This window comes from Diadema antillarum, unplaced genomic scaffold (assembly GCF_040938485.1).
Source record: "Diadema antillarum isolate AM-2024a unplaced genomic scaffold, OU_Dant_1.0 scf00000128, whole genome shotgun sequence".
Classification (NCBI taxonomy): Eukaryota; Metazoa; Echinodermata; class Echinoidea; order Diadematoida; family Diadematidae; genus Diadema; species Diadema antillarum.
Window position 1 is genome coordinate 3,015,481 of NW_027271017.1, and position 22,852 is coordinate 3,038,332.

The 22,852-nt window shown below is 40.8% G+C and overlaps 1 protein-coding gene across 1 annotated transcript; it reads right to left on the reverse strand.

Annotated features, from left to right (window-relative positions):
• Positions 1-442: 442 nt before the first annotated feature.
• Positions 443-13,314, reverse strand: LOC139720412 (nuclear inhibitor of protein phosphatase 1-like). The gene is made up of 7 exons (XM_071631772.1): positions 13,287-13,314; positions 11,066-11,126; positions 8,704-8,857; positions 7,639-7,868; positions 6,174-6,324; positions 1,512-1,576; positions 443-868 (listed from the first exon to the last, which is right to left on the reverse strand). Exons 1-7 carry the CDS (start codon positions 13,310-13,312, stop codon positions 506-508), a joined length of 1,050 nt encoding a protein of 349 aa, XP_071487873.1. The 5' UTR covers positions 13,313-13,314; the 3' UTR covers positions 443-505.
• Between the last annotated feature and the right edge of the window lie 9,538 nt (positions 13,315-22,852).

A 22,852-nucleotide genomic window follows, 5' to 3' on the forward strand; every position in this document is an offset into this window, starting at 1 on the left:
ATGGGTGGTACAAAAGTGTAGTTGACAGGTACATATTGTATATATATATGCATGCAGACAAGCCCTTCAAAGTTTGAGAATTTCCCCTTCTTTTGTCAGATGAAAGATCCATCCAGTACACTCTGTCGTGAACACTTCGCTTCCATCGCGGGTCATTCCAGGTGTAGGTAGGCTCAACGAATACTTCAACTCCCTTCCTGTTGAGGAGAAGTATCGAGTAAACTTGGGCAAGTGTCTATGGGAAATGTCTGTTGCTGCGAAATCAACCCGTCCTGAACAGGTTAAAATAATGGTGATCATTAGATGGAGGCTGCTTACCATCCACCACAATTGCGCATTTAAAAAAAAAAAAAAAAAAAAAATCTGCCTTCTTGGATTGTTCAGTCCCAAGTAGGCAGTCATAATACGTCCCTTATGTACAAAATGGTCCGACTTGTTTTTATGTACACACAAACCAGGCACAAACTGTCTCTGGCTGCAGACTGTGAAAAGGCAAAGGCCAACGCTATAACAAAAGTGACGGAGCTTGTTTCTTCCCCGGCCACGCCTCCTTGGCATACTTCTTCTTCTTGGGACCCACAGGTCCCACTGCCACGGGGCCGGGGGCAGGGGCAATGTTTATGGCGGGCATGTGCCGGGCTGGCTCCACATCCGGTGCCAGATTGAGGGGCTTGAAGAGTCCGAGCGTGCTGCTGGCACCAAACGGGTTCATGCCCGTGGGCGACGTCGGTGTTGGCATCGAGCCCGAGTTGGGGTCATTGGCCGAGGAGGGCAGGTTGTCGTACAGGCTGGGACCATAGTTGAACCCTTGAAGAGACTTGACGGTGGTGTCCCCTGATGCAGATATCATGTCCTCAGTCTTCTTTTTCTGTTGGAAAATACCATTCATGTCTAGTCATTGCTTTACTTATTGCATGGTGGTCCCTTTCCAATAAATTGGAGAGCAATATTAGACAACATCATTTCCTTGAATGGAGCATATTGTATTCAATTAGTCAATGCTATGATAAACAAAATTTGTGGGCAGTTATTCTTTCATTTTCTCACAATGATATGCCGCAAAAAAAAAAAATATATATATAGATAGCAAACAAACTGGAAATGTGCAGTTTAACCTATTAAAAAAAAAAATCATAAACTACATATTAATACCTTTTATCTTACATTCATGATGTGTCTTTTGCCATGTAAACAGCTGAATATAGATAGATAATAAATTTCATCTTCTAAATCAACTTCAACTCCAATTAAGAATTTCTTTGCAACACATAGAACCCTGAAAAATCCGAACACATTATCAAAAAGTTGTCACCGTCTCTGAAAATATGCTAGACATTACTTACAATGAACATGAATTGACAATTGAGAATGCCTCTGAAAACAATTAAATGACCCTACTTAACTCTCATGAGTCTGCTCAAACATCCACACACGAGTTGAGGGAATAAATCTATACAGTGTAGCTTTACAGGGGTTGGTGTCGAGGGTCAAACACTGTTGTGAGGACTCACCTTAACTGGTATTACGGAAACCGACACAAGATTCCTGAATCGCCCCACAGAAGGGTCCACATCCTCTGCAGGAATAACAAGGATGATATGAACATTACACTCACATAATCAACACTACACTGACTGTAATTGCAGTCCATTGCAATCAACAGAAAAACAAATAACCAAACTTCAATGCCAAGTGACACATTTGGCAGTTAGGAGTTGGCGTCGTGGAGGATTAGCATTATTCATTTTGTCAACATAACATATTACATTGGTCTCCCCGAACACGTGTCACTGCTTGCTGTGCGAGGTTGCGATCTGATTTTTTTTTTCCTTTTTATGTAATACATTCTTACCATGACAATGCACTAATCGCCACTTACAGCTGTACGCGTACATATGCGCTGGTATCAGCCATGCTTATGTTCACCTCGCATATGTCGAAAAATCGCCTAAGTCCAAGGTCTTTTCAAGTTTCTCTTCTTTATATTCTATCGATTTGAATCCCTCACAAGTCAAAGTTTTTCTATAAAGTCAGAGCTATTTCTTCATTCCAAATAGATTTGACTTAAGCAAGGTTGACTGTCCTACTACATGAAAAAACTACTTCTACTCCTACTCCTACTACTACAACTACTACTACTGATAATATGATAATGCATAAAAATAACAATAAGAATAATAGATAATATTCATTTTGCACTAAATGCAAAAATTTATTTTGCATTGATACAGAACAAGTAGAGTTGAATCAAAATACAGAATTATGAACATTGTGTTATGTAAACAGCATAGGAAAGGAAACATGCCATGATCATCTGTCAAATTGTTCGAAAACTTTTTATCCTTCATTTGGTATTTCTCAGACATAGCTTTCCTTTACAGGTAAGGTACTATGGTACCAAATTTTCTGTCACCTCTTAAAATGTGGAAACAATGTAGCCATGACACAAGCCCAATTCAATTTGAATTATTCAAAAGAAGCCAACACCACAATCTTTGCAAACAGACTGACTGACACACAGACAGACCTTCTGATCAACCCACCGACAAACAGATTTCCATCTACATCCGCATCAAACTTTCCTTTGGTCTGAATGTAACAGCTCCTTGTGCCGACCCACATGCCTATAAGCCTTCTGATGCTTGAGTAGAGACTCCATCTCTTCATGCTTTTGGAGGGAGATCTCCCGCTTTGTGATCGTTTTCTAAAAATCTCTTGCTGTCCCACTAGAGTTTGAATTTCTCCCACTCTTTAACTGTTTGCCTCCCACTAAAGACACATTCTCCCAGCTTAAAGTTCCATCTTCTCCTGCCCAACATTTATATTTTGTCATGTACATGTATGAGTATGTTAAGGATTAAGGTTAAGATAGTACCAGACTAGAAATGTTGCTATGGTGACTGGTATGCCTCCGCCATAACGCATGGTTCTCCTAATATGTCTATAGTACAATGTCTTGACAATGTGTGATGACAGTTTCACATAATTGGTAAAATATCAAAATGTCACAAATGTGGTGAATGTTCACTTTCCTTCAACTAGGTTTAATTGGATGAATGGCTATATTGCCTAAGAGTGCAGGTATTTGGGGATTCGAGGATATTTACTTGACTTTTCACCCTTTTATAAGTTTAAATTAACCCTATTCTAACAGGGGGGAGGTCAATTTGACCCCCCCTCCACATTTCGTGCCGCGATTCCGCAACGCGCCAAGATTTAGCCGCGTCCTTTCATGACTTTTTTCTTTGAAGTCTCCCGCATATTTTGAGACCAAATTTGCGATGTCCGGGTACACCGTTCTGAAGTTACGTAATGTTTTGCATATGCATGTCAACCCGAAAATGGCTCAAGTTCATGATATCGTGTGCAAATCCAATGGTTAAGGCTCTTTGGTTAAATTGATATGAATTAGATTATTTCAACTTTTAACCATTGAAATTAATCAATTTCAATGTAGATAAGCTTGAAAAAGTGCCTGCAACAAATTTTGGCCAAAAAACAATAGAAAGCAAAAGGTAAAAAAAACAATGAAATACATAAGAAATTAACAAAACAATAAAACACAAAAGAAACTGATTATGATTGTGCTACTTTTTTACAAGAAAATTGTTCAATGTGTCTTGAGGAACTCTAACACAAAAATTTAGCAATCATTCAGTCTTTTTAATGGAGTTATACGTGAAAATATGATTTCATGCGTAAATTTTCATAATTAATTCACTAAAAATAGAAAATCAAAATTTTTCTTTTGTGTGATCATGTAATCTTGTAGTTGACATCCTACTCTATGTTCAGGCAAAATTTTGCGGTGATCGCGCGATTGGCGGGGTCTGAAGGGGGGGTCAAATTGACCCCCCCCCCCCCCCCCCCCCAGTAAGAACTTGGTCTCGAATAGCCCAGTCAGAATAGGGTTAAGGAAGAAGTGAAATTTAGCACTTTCACTTGTACTTTGACCTTTTGGCAAGAAACTTCAAAGAGAATCTCTAATGGGTAATACATGCATGCACTAAGTTTCAAGAAAAATCCTACATGCATTGCATAGAAAAGAGGGAAATAGTGAAATTTTGAGGATTGACCTTGATCTTTGACCCCTGCCCCATGACCGCTAAATTCCCTAGATTATCACTGCCAGTCAGTAAATGCATAGGTACTAAGTTTCATGAAGATACCTTGAACCATTTGTGAGATATGGAGAAAAACAAGGCAATCGCCAAATTGTGTCTCGCCCATTCGCGTACAAGGAATTAATATTTTTTAGAACTCCCAGAAGTTAATTGACCTGCTTATGACCTTTGACCTTGTGGTCACCTTCAACACCCTAAGGGACATTTACCATCCAAGTGTGGTCACAAACGGACAAAGGGATCAAAAGTAATGAGCCATAATCAAAACGCGCCATAAAAACTTAACATTGGGCCCTAAAAATTTGTTGACCCCTGTCTGTGACCTTTGACCTTGTGACGACCTTCACCTCCCCAAGGAACATCTTCCATCCAAGTTTGGTCACAAACGGACAAAGGGATCAAAAGTTATGAGCCATAAACGAAATGCGCCCTAAAAACTTAACATTGGGCCCTAAAAGTTTGTTGACCCCTGTCTGTAACCTTTGACCTTGTGGTTACCTTCAACTTCCCAAGAGACATCTACCATCATCCAAGTTTGATTGCCATTGTAGCAACATGTGCTGAGTTACGTGTGATAAGAGAGTCTTGCAAGTAAACTTTAACGTATGACCTCAAATGACCTTTGACCTTATCATGTGACCTCTTACTGCACTATAACATGAAGGTACCCCAGTGCATCCATCACCCAAGTTTGATTGCCATTGTAGCAACATGTGTCGAGTTACATGTGATAAGAGAGTCTTGCAAGTAAACTTTAACGTATTACCTCAAATGACCTTTGACCTTATCCTGTGACCTCCAACGGCACCATAACATGAAGGTACCCCCAGTGCATCTATGACCCAAGTTAGGTTGTAATCCAAGCAACTTATGTGAAGTCATTTGTCAAAAGAGAGTCTTGCACATACTCTTTAATATATGACCTCAAATTACCTTTGACATCATCACATGACCTCTGACAACACCATAACATGAAGATACCCCTAGTGTTTCTATCACCCAAGTGTGGCTGCCATTGCTGTAACAGCTGCCAAGTTATGCATCATAAGAGAGTCTTGCAGGAAAACTTTAACATTTGTGACGGACGACGGATGACGGACGGACGACGGACGGACGACGGACGGACGCCATTTGGATCCCTTAGTCTCACCTTCACCTCCGGTGGGCGAGACAAAAAAGTGAAATTATAACATTTTCACTTGACCTTTGACCTGAAACTCATGACCCGAAATGCTCTCTGAAGAATCTTTATTTGGTAGTTAATGTATAAACTAAGTTTCAAGAAAATACCTTTAGGCACTGCACAGATATGGGGGAAATAGTGAAAATTTGAGCATTTGACCTTTGACCTTGATCATAATGTGCCCACAAGTTGAAAGGCAAAACTTTGCCTACTCATACATATACATGCCAAATTTCATTAGGATACCTCAAACAGTTTTTTAGTTAAACTGCCCACAAAATTGATCACGGACAGAAAGACGAACTGACGGACGGACAACCCAAAGACATAATGCTTCCGGTGACACTTCGTAGTGGAGGCATAAAAATATCTGAGATAATAGTAATAATGATATTAATAATGTCTTCTTTATTTTAATCCAGAATAGCCTCTTCAGTGTTGCAACTGCTCTACTAGAGAGAGGGTCCTGCCATTATCATTGCCTAAGTATTGCCAGGTGCCATTCATACACCTGCGTAGAGGGGGACATGGTGGGTAAAAACAGCTTGTCTAAGGATATATAAAGCACTGGGTGGAAATCGAGCTCCGGTCCTCCAAATGAAGTCGTAAGCCTTATCCACTATGCCAAAGTACCTTAGAACCATTATAGCTTCCAGTATCCACTTTAGGGACTGGAACCCGGCTAAAAGGGACATCGTTATTCAAGCTTGTCACATGCTCTACAAGCACATAATCAATGTATTGTGTGCATGATCTCACAATAAAGAGTATCCCGTTTGTTGGGGTCAATGTGGGAAAATCTCCTGTTTAAGAGGAGCTTAGGGTGAGAGTCTCTCCTCCATGCATGTTCCAACCCTGTATCTCACCTGGATTGATGACTTCGTCTTCTTCTCCAAACGAGACATGCGAGTGCTTCCTCTTCCTCTTGGCCCGCTGCATCTCCCCCTGACTCTGAGTCTCCTCGAAGCCAATTGCGCCGATGCGCTTGTTGTGAGCCGTATTGAACTCTGTTAAATTCTGTTGCGGTTTCAGAAACGCAAAAGACAATACCAATGACATCTGTCATTCAAACAGGATTCTACATTGCACAGCATTATGATTAATGGCAAAACATAGTTCTGGTATTCCTGCAAAATTGTCAAATTTCGCTCCAAAATCTACACATATGCCTAGGAAATGTGTGGAATAACGTTGTAATAACAATAACATTGGGTGTTGACGAAAATGCGAAATATTACCCCAAAAAGTTGTTCCTCTGGATTGTACAGGGTTGTAATATGGGAGCACTTCGCGTTCTGGCTGACCGCAGTTATGGGCCGAGTTGATACAACGCGCGCATCAAACAACCTCTTTGGCGCGCCTACAAAATGAACATGCGCCTATGTGTAGAATATGGCGACAACAAACTGTGTATAAATTGTCTGAAATAGGGCCGAGTTGTCCCTGAGACGAAGTTAACCTGGATCCTTCTGGAATAAAAGTCAGTATACCAACTTTTATTTTTGATCTCAAAATACTCCGAAACAACTCATCACCGCAGCAAATCACTTCAGCCAGGGAAGTTTCTTGGTAGACTCTTTCGGTATATCACAAGCAAATATGAAATTATGCAAGAGGTGTTCTCAAACCTTTGAATACCAGAAATATGTTTTCACTTTAAACAAAAGGGTAAGGTTTAGGGTTAGAACAAAAGCATGTTGGCACGGTAGATCCATCTCCTTTCCATGCTACGATTAATGTAAAATAAAATCAGACAAACAGAACTGTAGGGGATTTGATCAAGACTACATGTAAAATAAGAAAATCAAAGAATGTTTATTTGCATGTTATTGTGCTATGAATTGGTCTGCGGGCTTACAATGCCATTTACCACTCCACACTCAATGACTATGATTGCTCACAGGTCACCTACTACAGTGCACTCCCATTTTAACAAACCCAGTTTAACTGAAATACTCATTCGGATGAAGTGAAAATTCAGGTCCAAAAATTCTCATCTAGATATTCTTATAAACTATAATGTACAACTATAATAAGATATCAATACAAAAAAAGAAGACAGCTGGTTCTGAGGACTTTCTTACACGGTAAATTCAAAAACATTTGCGGCACGAATTTGTTGCAAAGGAGCGGATAGCCTTTTCAGCTGCATGAGATTTGCACGAATCGCCTTTTGGCAGTCCTTGCATGGTGCAGACAAACACTTTCATGTGCATTATACTTTAATGAATTTTGGCTCCTAGCAAAAGTTTTATGCACACAAAAATTTATGGTTTTATGGTAATATAGGAGTCGCCTGCATCAGGAAAACTGAGAAAAGGGTCCTCTTACGTCCAGTTCATTCTCTTCCTCTGGCAGTCCTAGCAGCCCAGTGGAGATGTCCTCCTCCGTCTTGTCCATCACCTCCGCATCGGCTGACTTCATCGCCACGGTGATGGTCTGTGGCTTCTCCCGCAGGATGTAGGAGCGGGTGGAGGCCCCGAAGTGGATGATGCTGTCAATTGGGACCTGCTGGGGCTTGTTGGCTTCCAGACAGATAGAGCCTAGGAAGGTCCCATGTGCTTGAAAGGGAAAGAGCAAGACCCAGAGAAAGACCTTATACTTCAATATGGCACCACCAATGCATTGCAGTGTGTGCATATAATCCAGCTACTTTGGAGGCAAGGGTGGGGATATGGCTCAGTCGGTAACGCGTCTACCTTCACATCCAAGAGCACCAGGATTGAGTCCCCAAGTCTCACTGAATAATGTTGGGTGTAAGTATTCCATCCCCTCTAGTATAAACAGGCAAAAAACACTGTCTCTCAGAAAAGACATTAAACGGAGGTTCCGTGTGTGGATTAGCAACGGCACACATACGTAGAAGATAACGTCCTAATTAGGTGATCATACTCTCTCTCCAAACAATGAGAGACTTCTATATGATACTATATAAAAAGAAACCTGTTAAGTCGCAATTCAAATTAATGATTCCCATGTTGAGACTTTGCTTTTATGGCTATTGAATAATGAATTGCCCATAATTGACATGAAGAGACAATTATTACTCAGTGCTTCATCATGGCTAGTACAAGTACGTAAACACTGATTGAATTGTGTTTATTTAGGTCTATAAAGGGCAATTTGTCAGTCACTTGCAACTGTTTTAATAGTCCTTTGTCTAATTACTGTCCTGTACTCATTAGTGTTGATTGACGCTTCAAGTGCTACTATCATGTTCATACTGTAAAACAAGCCAACAGAAGTTTGCTGACACTGTTATTCTTCAACACGTATGCTGCCCACTACTGGTTTAAGATCAACATGCTGGCCCTAATATATTTATGGAACCTGTTTTTAAGACCCAAGTGTCAAACTTGTACCAGTGTTTCATGCAGCCAACATACATGTACTTACTGCTACCAAGGTCAACGATGAAAGACCTGTTGAGATGTTTGTGCCACAAGAGGGCGGCATGCACACGTGAGCATGAGGCATGGTCGAGGATAAAGTCACAGACTATTGAGTTGCGGCCAAAGAAGTAGCACTTCTTTTCATCAACCATCATTTTCTGAAATTGAATGAAAATACAGCACTGTAACGTCACAATTTTTTCTTTCTCTAGATTTCAAAGAATGCATGGAAAGAACAGCTATCTCTGAGTCTTACTACACATGCGGTCAACTTCTCATTACATTAAACTTAACAAATAATTATTTGACAAGCATAGTGTACAGTGTACTGTTAGGGCTATTTGGGATGGTGAAAGAAGATGTTGCCAGCCATTTTATTCGTCCCATATAGGCCCTTCTTTCAAGTCATATGTGACCCACTACAACAAAAGGATCCTAAAGTTGCTGACGGTTGAGACAAAAAAATTGAGTTTGAAGTCATATCATTAAAATCAGTCAAAACAATCGGTTTTGTGTTTTTTGCATAATTTCGTAGTCTAATGTTTTGTCTATTATCTGCCAAAATTTCACAGCTAAATGATTAAAGCAAAGGCAAGAAATCAGCGTTTTTTTGCGCCATGAATTTCTGACTTTAAACGTAACAGAAACATGTCCGAAGATTTGGATTCAGAGCTGCACCTACAATTGTAGACTCCCACCCTAGCAACAAGGGAGTGATCTTATTGGTCAGTGCGTGGCATTCTGCTTAGTGACTGGTCGTGCTTAGTGACTGGTCGTGCGTAGACCGCCTACGCTAAGCTTGAATGAACATCGCGGAGGTCGCTAGGAGCATGCCTTGTATTATCAAGCGGTGAAAACTGTCTCGCCTCCCCTTGATCATGATAGCGTCGGAAGGAAAACTTTGAAGGCGTTTTTCTCGAAACTCTGATTTCCTCAAGCACTTGACATGCACTTATATCATCGATATTTCTGCAACCGAGTACTTTTATGGGTTGTGCTATATAGAAATTAAAGTAGAAGAGTAAAGGAATAATGTCATGCCATTTTCAGAAAATTACCCTCCCCCGACTTTCGCATCCTTTTGTTGTACAGGAGTTGTAGCGGGTCACATATTTCCTATTTCTATTGCTCTGGCACAATTGCGATCAATGTTTCCAGGTTAGCATGCCTGTACAGTGACGGGGCGATCATTAACGGCCACCTGGAAACATTAGAGTGCACATTACTTGAATACGAGACCATTCTGAAGCAAATAATTTTCACACATGTACATGTACTCTTCAATGAATCCAACAAGGATTTGAACAATCATCCCCCAGCATTCCCACTGATCAGTTACTAGCCATCCCCTTCAAAGGAGACCTCTGGATGATTTTTAGATTTAACATTTGATCAACTATAAATTAGTTGAGGACAGAGTTTCAGAATTTGTGATAATTGGGATGAAGAATAAGAATATTTTCAAAATTTAGAACAAATTGCAATGAACAAGGATGATGACATGGCAGAGTCACCATAAGAGTGCATGAGTTGGGGCTCAAGGAAGCAGAACAAAAGAAGAAGGCATGCATAGATTATACACAGGTGAACTTGCAAGCAAGCGGTATTCACTGGAATTACACTGCTACATTTATGAAATATTTGAACCTCCTATGTCATCATCCTTGTTCAGTGTAATTTCTTAAAGATTTTTCAAAGTATTTTTTCTCTGCTCAAGAACCACAATAAATTCCACAAATCTATACATGGAGTTGTCGATTTATGTACTACATAATGTGAAATTATGAAAATCGTCTGGAATATCCCTTTAAAACTCTCATTCATTAACCAGGGTAAAGCTTAAATTGACACACCACTCCTGTGGCATTTACAATGTACACTGTACATGTATAACTCAAATCCTGCATGATTTAGCCAGTCATTTCAACCAATGGAATAGCTGCATTTTGCTTATAAGCCATTGGTGCAAAGTGTCTTTAGCATGCATGAGATTCTTCAAATAAGAGCTGTGCGGACTGGCTGGGATATTCATCACCAAACACTTTTAGCAACAGGCGGTAAGTCCAGGGCACAAGTTTTTACGATAAAGAAATTCAGCCAAGTCTTCAGCAAAGGTCCTTTGATTGGTTCCTGCGTTTTTCTCTGATGACTAGACTAGACTCCATCTCGCATGACAATCCATTCCTCACTTCTTTTTAATATAATTTTGTACAAGCAATATCAACCAGAAGATGAAGAACCTGAATCTCAAAGTACATTTGACATTCTTGCTACACCAATCCGTATGTTGCATGGGCCAACCTGGCTCAAAAGTGATTAGAGACTAAAAAGTTAGGAAAAGTCAGACTGATGGAGATTTTGCTCACCTCGATCATTTTGTTCTCCTTCATGACATCCAAGTGCAGACCTGCTGGAGCCTTTCCAGCCCTAGTGACACACAATGACAGAGTGGCACAGAATGAGTATTGAAAGAAATATATACAGTAGGGTTTACATGATCGAAATAAAAGAAATAGTACAATGAAAGTGAGTGGAAATGAGTTACAAACAAGGTAAAAGGGGAGAGGTTATAGACTGTGCTGTGACAACTGGGATCTCAGTTTGACTGAATTAACTTCCCGCAAATCTGCTCAAACCATCACTATGAGATATTGCACGTCTTCTTTTTCACATTGTCAAACTCCCACAAAGACATGTAGATCTACGACTGCAGTTCTGAGTACTATGTGAATTACTGGATTTCATGACTTTTACTATGGAGGTTTTACTTTACCTTGTGTTGTGATATTAAACATCCCCATGACATAGGTTCTAACGTTACAATCTACTGTATTTTCCCATACAGTATCAACACTACCCGATGCTGTTCTTTGCCGACTCTGACCCTCTCTCTCTTACGAGTCTTAATTGTTACCCAACTACTTTCTATACCCAGTTTGTGTGACAATCACAATGGTGCATTTGAGAGCTCTAGATCGCCTAGTGTAGTGAGGAGCCCGCACCTCGCCAGGGGCCTGAATACCGTCACCCTGTTAAAAATTGTTACGAGCGCACTGAACAATTATCTATGCCTGGGATTGTGTTCAGCACGCTTGAAACTTGGCAGAACTACCACAACCATTGACCGAAAGATCGGTCTGTATCTGTCCGTCAGGGAATGTTCCGCGGAGACTGCGTCTGGCTTCATGGATCCCCTGTCTACGGAGGACAGCGTTAATGGTAAGAGTCCTCCGGACAGACAGATCTTTCTGTCTACCACAACCAAGCAAGTTGTGGTGAAAACCGAAGAGTTTTTCGCGAAAATCTGAAATTTATAGTAGGAATACGTGTTGAAAGTATCATTACGGTCACCTGCACGCATCTTATACGTGTACATGTCTATGGGAGCCTCAGGGTCACCCGCACACATCTTTTACGTGCTTTGTCTATGGGAGCGCAGGTGACGAGTTGCGGGCCCCTTCCTTAGCGCACAGCTATTCCGCATCGTTCCCGTTTGACGACGATAGCTGCAAATTTCCATTATCAATCAGTGAACTTGAGTCTGAGATTCTAGCTTGGTTACATGTTCTATTGGAATCTTCAGCATTTTTCCTGTATGTGCGTAGGAATTCATAGAATTTCAGTGATGAAATGTGATTCAAAATATGCATAAACATTAACTATGACGAGGTGCGGGTCACCCAAGGGCCAAGTATCTCTAACTTGTTAAGTAGAATTCTAGGCCTAAAGTAGTTCTGGATCTTAGTAATAATCGTGACGTGGCTCTTCTTACATTTACATGCCAATGGTTACATCTTTTAGACCTCCACTACTGTAACACTATGTATGGAGTCTCCACTACAAGCTTAATCCCAATCGCCACGAACAGAAACTGTTATTGTTATAAATACTTGTTTATTCCAAGAACAATCATAGCACATAGACTGGAACTCACTCCCATCAACAGTTTCTCACACTACAAACCAGGACTCTTTTAAAGCAGCAACCCTACAATACATCCAGGAGCAAAGCAACTAACAATGTTAGACCCCACACTTGCACTTCTCTCTCCGCGCAATTTAACACCAGCGCACCCCCTGTCCGGTTGGAGCCTAAGGGGTGTTGGACAGTACATACGAAGAAGAAAGTTCAGCCGATTGCTGGTACCGGTACTGTACCACTACCAGTACGACGAGAGTAGGCCTACTCATACTCTCCCCTGCTGGCCAGCTACGGTTGCTGGGCATGGGGCCATATGGGGCTCGTCCTTGTCGGCGCCGCCGCTGCCGCGGCCGTTTACTGTGAGGATAAAACGCTGCGTGTACTGTAAAACCGCGGGTCCCACCGGCACAGTCTACTGCATGGTTTTCATGTGCCGAGCACTGTGCAGCACACTGCTAGTTACACACTGTCTGTAGAGTCTGCAAGCGAGATCAGACGCACTGCGCTACTTCAAGGGCTTTTTTTTTTCTCGGCATAACCAACAGCATTCTTGAGGATGACTGCACATTTTCGGCCACATTTTCATGATGTCAATTGCTACTGTTCCGCCAATATCACAACTACAACATACTCCCTTGAATGGATACAACCATTACGAAGACTTACCATGATGGGACATCAAAATTCGCCATGTTTCCAGATGTTGAATATTTTTCGACGCTTGTCGTCTGCTGCCATCTACGTTTCCGATCTTGATTTGCTCCTGACCTCGACATTTCCGAGGGAACAAATTGGCGGATCAAGGGAGGACCACACCCCCCCCCCCCCCTGGCCCCCCTTTACATTTTGTTGAAACAAAAGAAATAAAACGAAAAAAAAAATATCGGGGAGGCGTCCCCCGGCCTTTACGGAATTCCTGGATCCGCTCTCAAGGGCGTCGGAAGTGGGAGGGGGGGGGGCAGGGGTGGCACTCCCCCCCCATACCAATTTTGGGGGCAAAACGAGTTTGTGCCCCCCCCCCAAAAAAAAAGTGTCCCCCCGTAATAATCACTATTATTTAAAGGCCAAGATGAACAATAAAAATGTACCCTCTGTATGTTATAATCATGGATAGTCCTTCGCACTACATTTTTTTCACTATGTTTAATTGCCTAGAAATTTAAACGCGACTTTTGTACTCTGGGGTTTTTTTTGCACAAAAAGTCCATATCGCAGGAGGGGGATCCCCGCTCCCCCTGTTCGGTCGCTTCGCTTCCTTTGATCCCCGAAGGTCTCACGCCGTCAGAATAGATGTATCCCCGTATGTTCTAATCATAGTCCGCAGCACAATTTTTTCACTACGTTTAATTTTCCTGGAAATTTGCTTTTAAATGCTCTATAAGCGCGACTTTTGTACTGTTTTTACCAAAAGTCCCTACTATCCCCCCCTCAAAAACACCCTCTCCCAGCCGAGTCGCTTCGCTCCCTCACCGAGGATCTCACACCGTTGCATAAAATGTACCCCCTGTATGTTATAATCATATTCCTTCGCACTACCTTTTTTTCACTATGTTTAATTTCCTAGAAATTTGATCTTAAATGCACTATATAAACGCACTTTTGTACTCTGTTTCGTTGTTGTTGTTGTTGTTGTTTTGTTTTGTTGTTGTTTTTGTTTTTGTTTTTGTTTTTACAAAAAGTCTCTACCGTTAGGATCCCCCCTGCCACACCCTCCCCCTGTTCGGTCGCTTCGCTCCCTCGCCGAGGTTCTCACACCGTGGGAGGGGGGTATCCCCCATCCAACACCTCCCTCTCCCTGCTCGGTCGCTTCGCTCCCTCGCCGAGGATCTCATTATACCGTCAAATACTAGTATGATGTTACTGTACCCCGTATGTTATAATGATAGTCCTTCGCGCTAATTTTTTCCACTATGTGTAATTTCCTAGAAATTTGCTTTTAAATGCTCTATAGATGCGACTTTTGTACTCTGTTTTTACAAAAGTCCCTATACCGTAGTAGCCCAGCTCATACGTGCCCCCGTCGAGATTTTGTACCCCCCCCCCCGTCCGTCCTGTAACCGCCAAATTATTATAAAACAGAAGCTTGACTTCAAACTCGTCGATTATCAATCAGCTTTTTTCTGGTGTTCTTTTTGTGGAAAAAAAATGATCGTCTATGCGTGAAGTTGCGCAGGAATTTCACACACTGTGCCTGAAAAAAGAAAAGAAAAGAAAAAAAGATTATCTGCTGTATGATGGTTTTGAAAACTACAGACTAACCGTACTGGAAGCAGTATTCCTAGTACACGCATGGCCGGCGCCGTGTTTTCAAAAGTTTGTGTGTGTGTGTGTGTGTGTGTGTGTGTGTGTGTGTGTGTTTGTGTGTGTTGGGGGGGGGGGGGTGACACTTAGACTTCTAGTGCCATTTCCGGGTTCCATCAGCTAGGAAAAAAAAAAACCCACTTTATACGCACTTCCGGGGTAAAAAAGAAGAAGAAAAAAAGTACTCGCCCAAAGTGGTGCCACCATAATTATATATTCCTTCGTATGATGCAACAACAACAACAACAACAACAACAACAACAACAACAACAACAACAACAAGAATAAGGGGGGGGGGGGGGGGACTCCCCCCGTTCTGCCAGCCCTGCACGCAGCAACCAATACTTACACTTCGATCGAGTCTCCCCATCAAGCGGTACACAAATTGTCAGTAATCAGAACTCCCTTCCACGGAGTGGAGAGTATAAATTGCTTGCCACCCGTTTGGAGCTGCAAAGGAGTATAATATAGACGATAACAAATAAGGCATGGCCACATGTGGGTTTCCAGACTCGGTATAATTCACCAAAGCAGCTAATGCCCCAAACAAGACTTCGCCAAAATAATAGACCAATCGACTGAAGATCAAGATAATCATCAGCTAAGGAGCCTTTTGTTCTTCGCGACGCGGAGCTTCAGAGAGAGAGCTAGGGGGAGAGGGAGAGGGAGAGAGGGAGGGAGAGAAAAGAAATGTTTTGCGCCCGCGAAAATTTGCTTATCAAATTCGACCTCATGTCATCTGCGTTTTCGCGGTCGATTCAGGGACATTATTGCATCCGCTCAATATTCACGACGCTGAGAGCTGCTCAAACGGGGGCGCCATTTCACTTTTTACAGGTTGCGTCTTCGCCTAATTCACAGCTACTTAGCAACTTACTGACGCACGAAGAGCGAACGGCCAACTCCATGACATACTACATTGTACGTCGTTTATAATGGGCTTTAGAATCTAGTCTGCAATGATTTGTCATGTTTTGTCATGCATTGGTTTTTGCCGATCCACACACTGAGCAATATACCACGTCCGGTAAAATCCGAACGCATGGCCATGCGTCCGGTAAAATCTGAATGTAATGCTTGTCTTGTTAGTCTTCTTAGTATAGGGGCCTTTAGTGTTGTGGGTAAGGATGCATGGTGGGGAAAATGGTTGTATTTCATGAATTTCTATAACACAAATGATGCACAGGTCCTATTTCGTGGATCGGAGAGAATTGGATGCTCTCGTTTAACTTATTATTATAGAACACTCCAATACCCGCTCGCCGCGCTCGTGAGTGTAAACACTATTCAACTTGCGCATCCGATATTCTCACCGAGTCTGTCCTGTGCATCATTAAAGGTATACATGTATTAAACGACCGGGAGTCTCCACAGCGTAAAGACCTTACAATAGAACCTGTTAAACAATATACTCCCGAGTATACACGGGAATATGTACACGTGTCTTTGGGTGCGTTTATCAACTCTCGACCTTTTCTTGGCAGAAACAGGTTATCCAAACAGCTTTCAAGGAATTTTTACGAGTTGATAAACGCAAAGCTGTTTGAAAGCCCTTTCGGTAAGCCTTTACGAAAGGGTGCGTTTATCAACTCTCCTTTCTCGGCAGAAACAGGTTATCCAGACAGCTTTCAAGGAATTTTTACGAGTTGATAAACGCAAAGCTGTTTTAAACGCTCTTTCGGAAAGCCTTTTCGAAAGCCGCAAATTTGCGGCTTTCCAAACAGGTTTCGTAAACAGGTTTTCAGAAACCCGTTTGTAAAAGCCGTTTGAAGTTGATAAACGCAAAGCTCTTTTGAAGCGGCTTTATAGGTCGCCCTACTGCGGTTACGCAACCATACGTTTCCGATTTCTGAAAAGACGCGCGCCACGTAAAGTGGCTCAAGACTGAACTGTTTCAATTGTAATTATGTTGATCTTATACTGTGTGAATGTTGGTTGTTGATATATCATGATTTGATCAGGTCCTGTAAAAGCGCTCAACAAGAAATAGTTGTTATTATTATTATTAAAATGCACACGAGTACGTGTACACACGTACTACATACATACAGCTGTGCGTAATGCCCGCATAACAATATGCTAGGGACAGGGAGGTAACCTCTCACCAAGGAGGTTTGAGAAGTGGAGTAGCAGCTCTCATTCCCTTAGATCCCATGTCTCATGCCGCCACTCAGAAATATTTCGAAGTATGTGCTATAAAACTGGAGCTGCCTCACAGATAGGAAGACAGTATTGATTCATGTGGCATTGCATCATGACTCGTCACTCTCAGAGGAAGATATGTCTCATGATGGTAATTGCTTTTCGCCGTCCCTCAGAAAACAAGCGGCAAATTAATAGTACAGGCACGGGGATGTGCGAGTTATTGTTCGCGATGAGTTGATCAACGCAACTGTTTTGAAAGCCGTTTCTAAAGGGCTTTGGAAAGGGCTTTGGAAAGCCGTTTAAACAGGGGAGAGTTGATAAACGCAGCCGACGAAAACAAGGGGCACATTAATAGTACAGGGCTTGGGAAGGGCTTTGGAAAGGGCTTTGGAAAGGGCTTTGGAAAGGGCTTTGGAAAGGGCTATCGAAAAGGCTTTCGAAAGGGCTTTCGAAAGCCGTTTAAACAGGGGAAAGTTGATAAACGCAGCCTTTATGGCAAAAGTTAACCGCACCAGCGACCCCAACACATAACTGGTTAAAGCGCCCCTCGCCGGCGTTAGGGAAAAGTGTGCTATAGCAAAAGTTAATCAGCTCATCCTCAAAACGAGTTACATGTAGACAGAATGAGACTCACCCACGTCAAAAAAGCAACGCCAGATTTAGGAAAAACAAAGGAATATGGTATCTTTTCACACATTAACTTCTCTTCAAAAGAAAGAAAATCGTTGCATTGCATTGAGAATCATGAAAAAAAAAGGAGTTCAGGACCCCCACCCCTTCCACTTCATCTTCAGGCTTCTAAACTTCTAAACTGTTAACTACCTGATCAATTTAAAGGTCCTACATTTCAAAAAGACAATCACACAAACACACAAACAAACACATATACTAGGGCTACACACATTTCTAAAATGATATTCTTTATTTGAATATCATTCTATATCAGGCTCATTTCCACGATGTAATTAATATAAAGAAAAGATAAGCAGATTTTGGAGTGATCCCTGAGGTCACCCTAGAACGAGTGAAGATGAACATTTTCACTCAAAGTTCACTCCAATTTCATTCTAAATTCACTCTTTTTTGTATTCACTCCTTCAAGACTGAATATTTTCACTCGGTTTTTTTTTAGAGAGTATACATCTATCCCTTACCATCCATAGAGACAACTCATCGTTTAACAATCTCTATACGAAATCTTCTATATTTCCCATTTTCGCAAAATTACGGAAGCTTACCTGCTTTCACCGCAGTTTTCTTTTCCTCATTCCATATAAGATATTCAAAAAAAAATCTTTATATTTTCCATCGAGGATAAGATATATTTTCTACTCTTTAATGAAATGATATTGCAACTTTCATCAAAATTATCAAGGCATTCACACATTTAATTCGATTTGAACTGCCTTGTATACCCCCAAAATATTATATCCCTCCATTCCATAGCCTGTAACTCAACTAAATCATAATCATGACAATGCTCAATAAGAAATTGCCACATCGTCATGTTAGTAGAGGCTACTATGTAATCCCGTGAGATTTTTGTGCCAAAATTGATTTTTTTGGCTAACTTTGTCAATTTGGGGATGCTGAATCCAAAAAAGTTTGGTTCCATTTTTTCCGACCACGTCTTCAGCCGCCATTTTGAATTCCAAAATGGCCGCCATAGTAAACTGTAATTTTATCCATATCTCATTAAGTGAGTATTATAGAAGCTTCAAATTTGGTGCAAAGTGCATGGTTGTGATGTCAGACACTCTGGTATATCTTTTTCTGATATTGTGGATTGTTTTGATACAATTTGTAGGCTGCCATCTTGAATTTCAAAATGGCCGCCATAGCAAACAGTATTTTGAACCATATCTCATGCAGTGAGCATTGTAGGAGCTTCAAATTTGGTGCAAAATGCATGGTTGTGATGTCAGCCACTCTGATATATCATTTTCTGTTATTGTGGCTTGTTTTGATACAATTTATAGGCTGCCGTCTTGAAATTCAAAATGGCCGCCATAGCGTTTTTACCCATATCTCATGTTGCAATTATTGTAGGAGCATCAAATTCTCAGTAATAGACATGCTAGTGGTGTCCAACGTTCCAATACAGCTGTTTCCTATTGTCGATCATTAGATAGGCCACCATCTTGAAATTCAAGATGGTGGCCATAGAAAAACATATGTTACTGTGGTAAGCGCCCTAGATAAATTTGCCAAGATTGTCTTAGTTAGACCAAATTCACTTTCAGGTCACGCAGAACGACAGCCATCTCTTGAAATTCAAAATGGCCGCCATAAATTCAGACTGTAAGGACGAGGTTCCAATGACGTCATCAAGCCATCCTGAGGGGCAAAAACTGTGTGTGTGTGTGGGGGGGGGGGGGGGAGGGGTCCCATACCATTTCCCATAAGTGTGGGCAAGCGTGTAAGCGTTACATCCCACGTCCCATACTAGCGCCAAGCGGGTATGTGATTCGCTTACAAGTGATTTGTTTTTGCCTCTCATGCAAAACATTATCTGGTTTCGTGGAACCTCGTCAATAGTTACATTCAATCCCAGTTATTAAATATTTGTACAAAAGTAAGCATTGATACGATTAAAGGTGATCTTCAAAAACTTGATGCTGCCTTGAGAGAATGAAGACAAACACGGAAAAGTCTCGCAATGTCAAGAAATGCCATGGTCACCCTACCAGGCATCCCATTCACAAGCTTGTTTGTTGACCACAAAATAAAACAACTTATCAGGGAGCTCATAATTGCTGGATGTATTTCTGGAATAACACAGAATGAATAAGGAATGCCAATGAGTAGGTTTTTCCTGATTGCCCTTGTGTGGGTCATCCTTAATTATCAAGACTTCCAAGATGTTTACTGCTGTATACCGCCAATGACTCTAAAACTACCAAGGAGCAATAATAGCTCAGTTCTGTGGCACTTTGGATGCATCGGAATTCCTCAACAATTTAGAACTCCATCACACGAGGGTAATCTCAAAAATTATCACTGCATTGAAACTGATGAACGTGGTGTTTGGCAATCAGATATAGGAAACATTCAAGGAGGATATTCTAGAAAGAGATGAAAATGGATGTTTTCATGTTCTGTACTACGAATTTGTATCTGAAAGAATCAAAAAAAAAATCTGTCTGGGACAATATGAGAAAGGCCAGTCATTCAGCTCTTGCAATTGAAATACACCATGTAAGATTGGATCAAAAGTCACTAAGCTTAAGAAGACCACTACCTTCTTATAACACTTCTACCGGTACAACAGTCTGATAGACCTGTCATTATCCAGTCATTACTGGAGGATACAATTATCGGTAGTTGTAAGTTCTACTGTTCTATCAAGCAATTCCACAATCACTCTTCATCTCACAATTTATGGCCTTCTCATTCTGACTAACAAAGGTTCATTTTTCATACCCATGCCTTAGAAACCCACAAAACTGAGCCAAATAATCAGCCTGAAAGTTGAAATACTGATCAGTCAATTCCATCTGACACATAACGGGGAAAAAAAGAAACAAAAGGTTCATCAAAGATGCCATGGGAGCTGTCACCCGTCACAATGAGGAAGCAGATATCCTCATTCCGTTGCATGTATTAAATGCTACTTCAAGAGCAACAGGGAATTTCAGAGATATTGATTATTATTACGTATAGACACTGACATTTTCATTCTCCTAATGGATCTTTGCTTTACTTTTAATACTGCATCGCATGTTGTCTGCTCCATCACTGGAAAAGGGGAGATGATTAAGTACAATGGACAATGTTGAGAGATTATGTTCTGCAAATTGTTGCGAAAAACAAAGGTCTGCTTGGTCATGCCTTTCATGGCACAGGATGAAGTTGAAAATTTGAGGATGTCTCAAAGAGCAGATGGATCAAGAATTCTCTAAGCCTTGAATCATGCAGAATGTCCAATGACACAGTCCATGCCTTCCAGAAGTTGGGCGTGGATGACTTCAACCTGGACAATCTCCCGCTTTGCTTTCGTAGAGTCTTGATACAGCACATCCAGAGAACAAACTTTGTAAACCTTCAAAACCTAATTTATGCCTCTACTATTAACTATACAGGGGAATTTAATATCATAATGGTACATTGTAGTTATTTCCTGCGGATATACATAAACTGCGCAATTAAATGCTTTGAGCTTCCTACACCAACGGTAGCCACATAAATCATTATCATATTCATAATAATGACAAGAAATGCAAAAGTCATTGTTTCTGGAAGAGTTTAGAACCAATTCTCCCCTGTGTACAGCCCTATATACAAGTGCTGTGACTTTAAGAACACATGCAGGGAGTGAGCCTAGAAGACATTAACTAAAGTAAATTTCCAATAAATTTTCTAGTACACGGCTTATATTGTTTATAACTCTACAACCAAATCGTCTATGATGGGGGCATTTAGTCACCCAGACACAGTTATTGAGGAACTTTTGAAAGTCATTTGCTTTGACACCAGAATCACATGATTTCCCATTCACAAGTTTTACCCAAATGCAATGCTCTTAAAGGAATGTTTCCCATGGCAGCCATTTTGCATTTCAACATGGCAGTGTACCTACAGGAAGCAGTCCCTCCTATGCAATGATAACACTATTTATTGAAGTGATTGACTTACACATAGGTCCTACATGAAAGTGCTCCAGCATGCTTGAGTTTGCAGGGTACAGATCTTACAGTAAAATCAAGGGGTGCGACGTTTGTTCGTTTTGTGATGCACGGTCACATTTATATTTCGCAGCTACTATAATTATACTCTATACTGCGCATTACAAAATAACATACATACAAGAAATGTAAACATAAAATATATTACTTCAAGACATGACTTTTCAACCGGACCTTAAACTCATTAATTTTAATTGCTTGTCTTACAAACAAAGGGAGATTATTCAATAATTTTGGTGCAGCATACAAAAATGCCCTATCACCGAGAGTAACTTTTGATTTCCCTGGATATTTCAATAATGGTTGATCCCGTGAAATTCGGAGGTGATAAGATGTTTGAATTGATGTATTTAACTCTATAAGTTCCTGTATGTACACTGGTGCTATATATAGCACCAGTGTACATACAGGAACTTATAGAGTTAAAAAATCAATTCAAACATCTTATCACCTCCGAAGTTCACTGGATCAACCATTATTGAAATATACAATCAACAGAGTTTGAAATATGATTCTCTGCTTTACAGGCAGCCCATGTAATGCACGTAATAATGGACTACAATGAGAAAAACGAGGAGAAGTGCAAACTAATCTTACACATGCATTTTGCACCCTTTGTAGTTTACCTAATTGATTATCAGGTATTATCAGCAAAAGTTAACAACCGGGCAGCAGAATTTTGCAACCGTTGAAGTTTAGTGACATCTTTTTTTTTTCTTTTTCTTTTTTTTTTAATATTACACAACAAAGAATTCGAAAAATTTTGCCGAGAAGAAATCAAAGCTTGAATAAATATCTCAGCTGCAGATTTAGACAAATATTTCTTTATGAAACTTAAATTACTCAGCTGATAACTAACATTCCGCTGATTTTGAGGCACATGAGTTCGAAATAACATTTCCTGATCAAATATAACACTTAGATTACAGGTGGTTTTTGACGGGGTAATACAAGTGCTACCGATGTTGACATGACATGATGTGTAATAAACTTTACGTAACATATTATGCTTTGAACCCATGTAATAACAAAAAAACCCCTCAGATTTATTATGATTCAAGTTTTGCAATGGCGGATGAAAATGAAGATAGCAGTAGGGTT

Excerpts from the sequence above, each read along its gene's own strand:
- LOC139720412 (XM_071631772.1), bottom strand. The coding sequence starts at position 13,312 with ATGGCGAATTTTGATGTCCCATCATG. Across the intron at positions 7,869-8,703 it reads CATCGTTGACCTTGGTAGCA|CACATGGGACCTTCCTAGGC; the intron begins GTAAGTACATGT and ends TTCCCTTTCAAG. Across the intron at positions 1,577-6,173 it reads AGACGAAGTCATCAATCCAG|AGGATGTGGACCCTTCTGTG; the intron begins GTGAGATACAGG and ends TTATTCCTGCAG.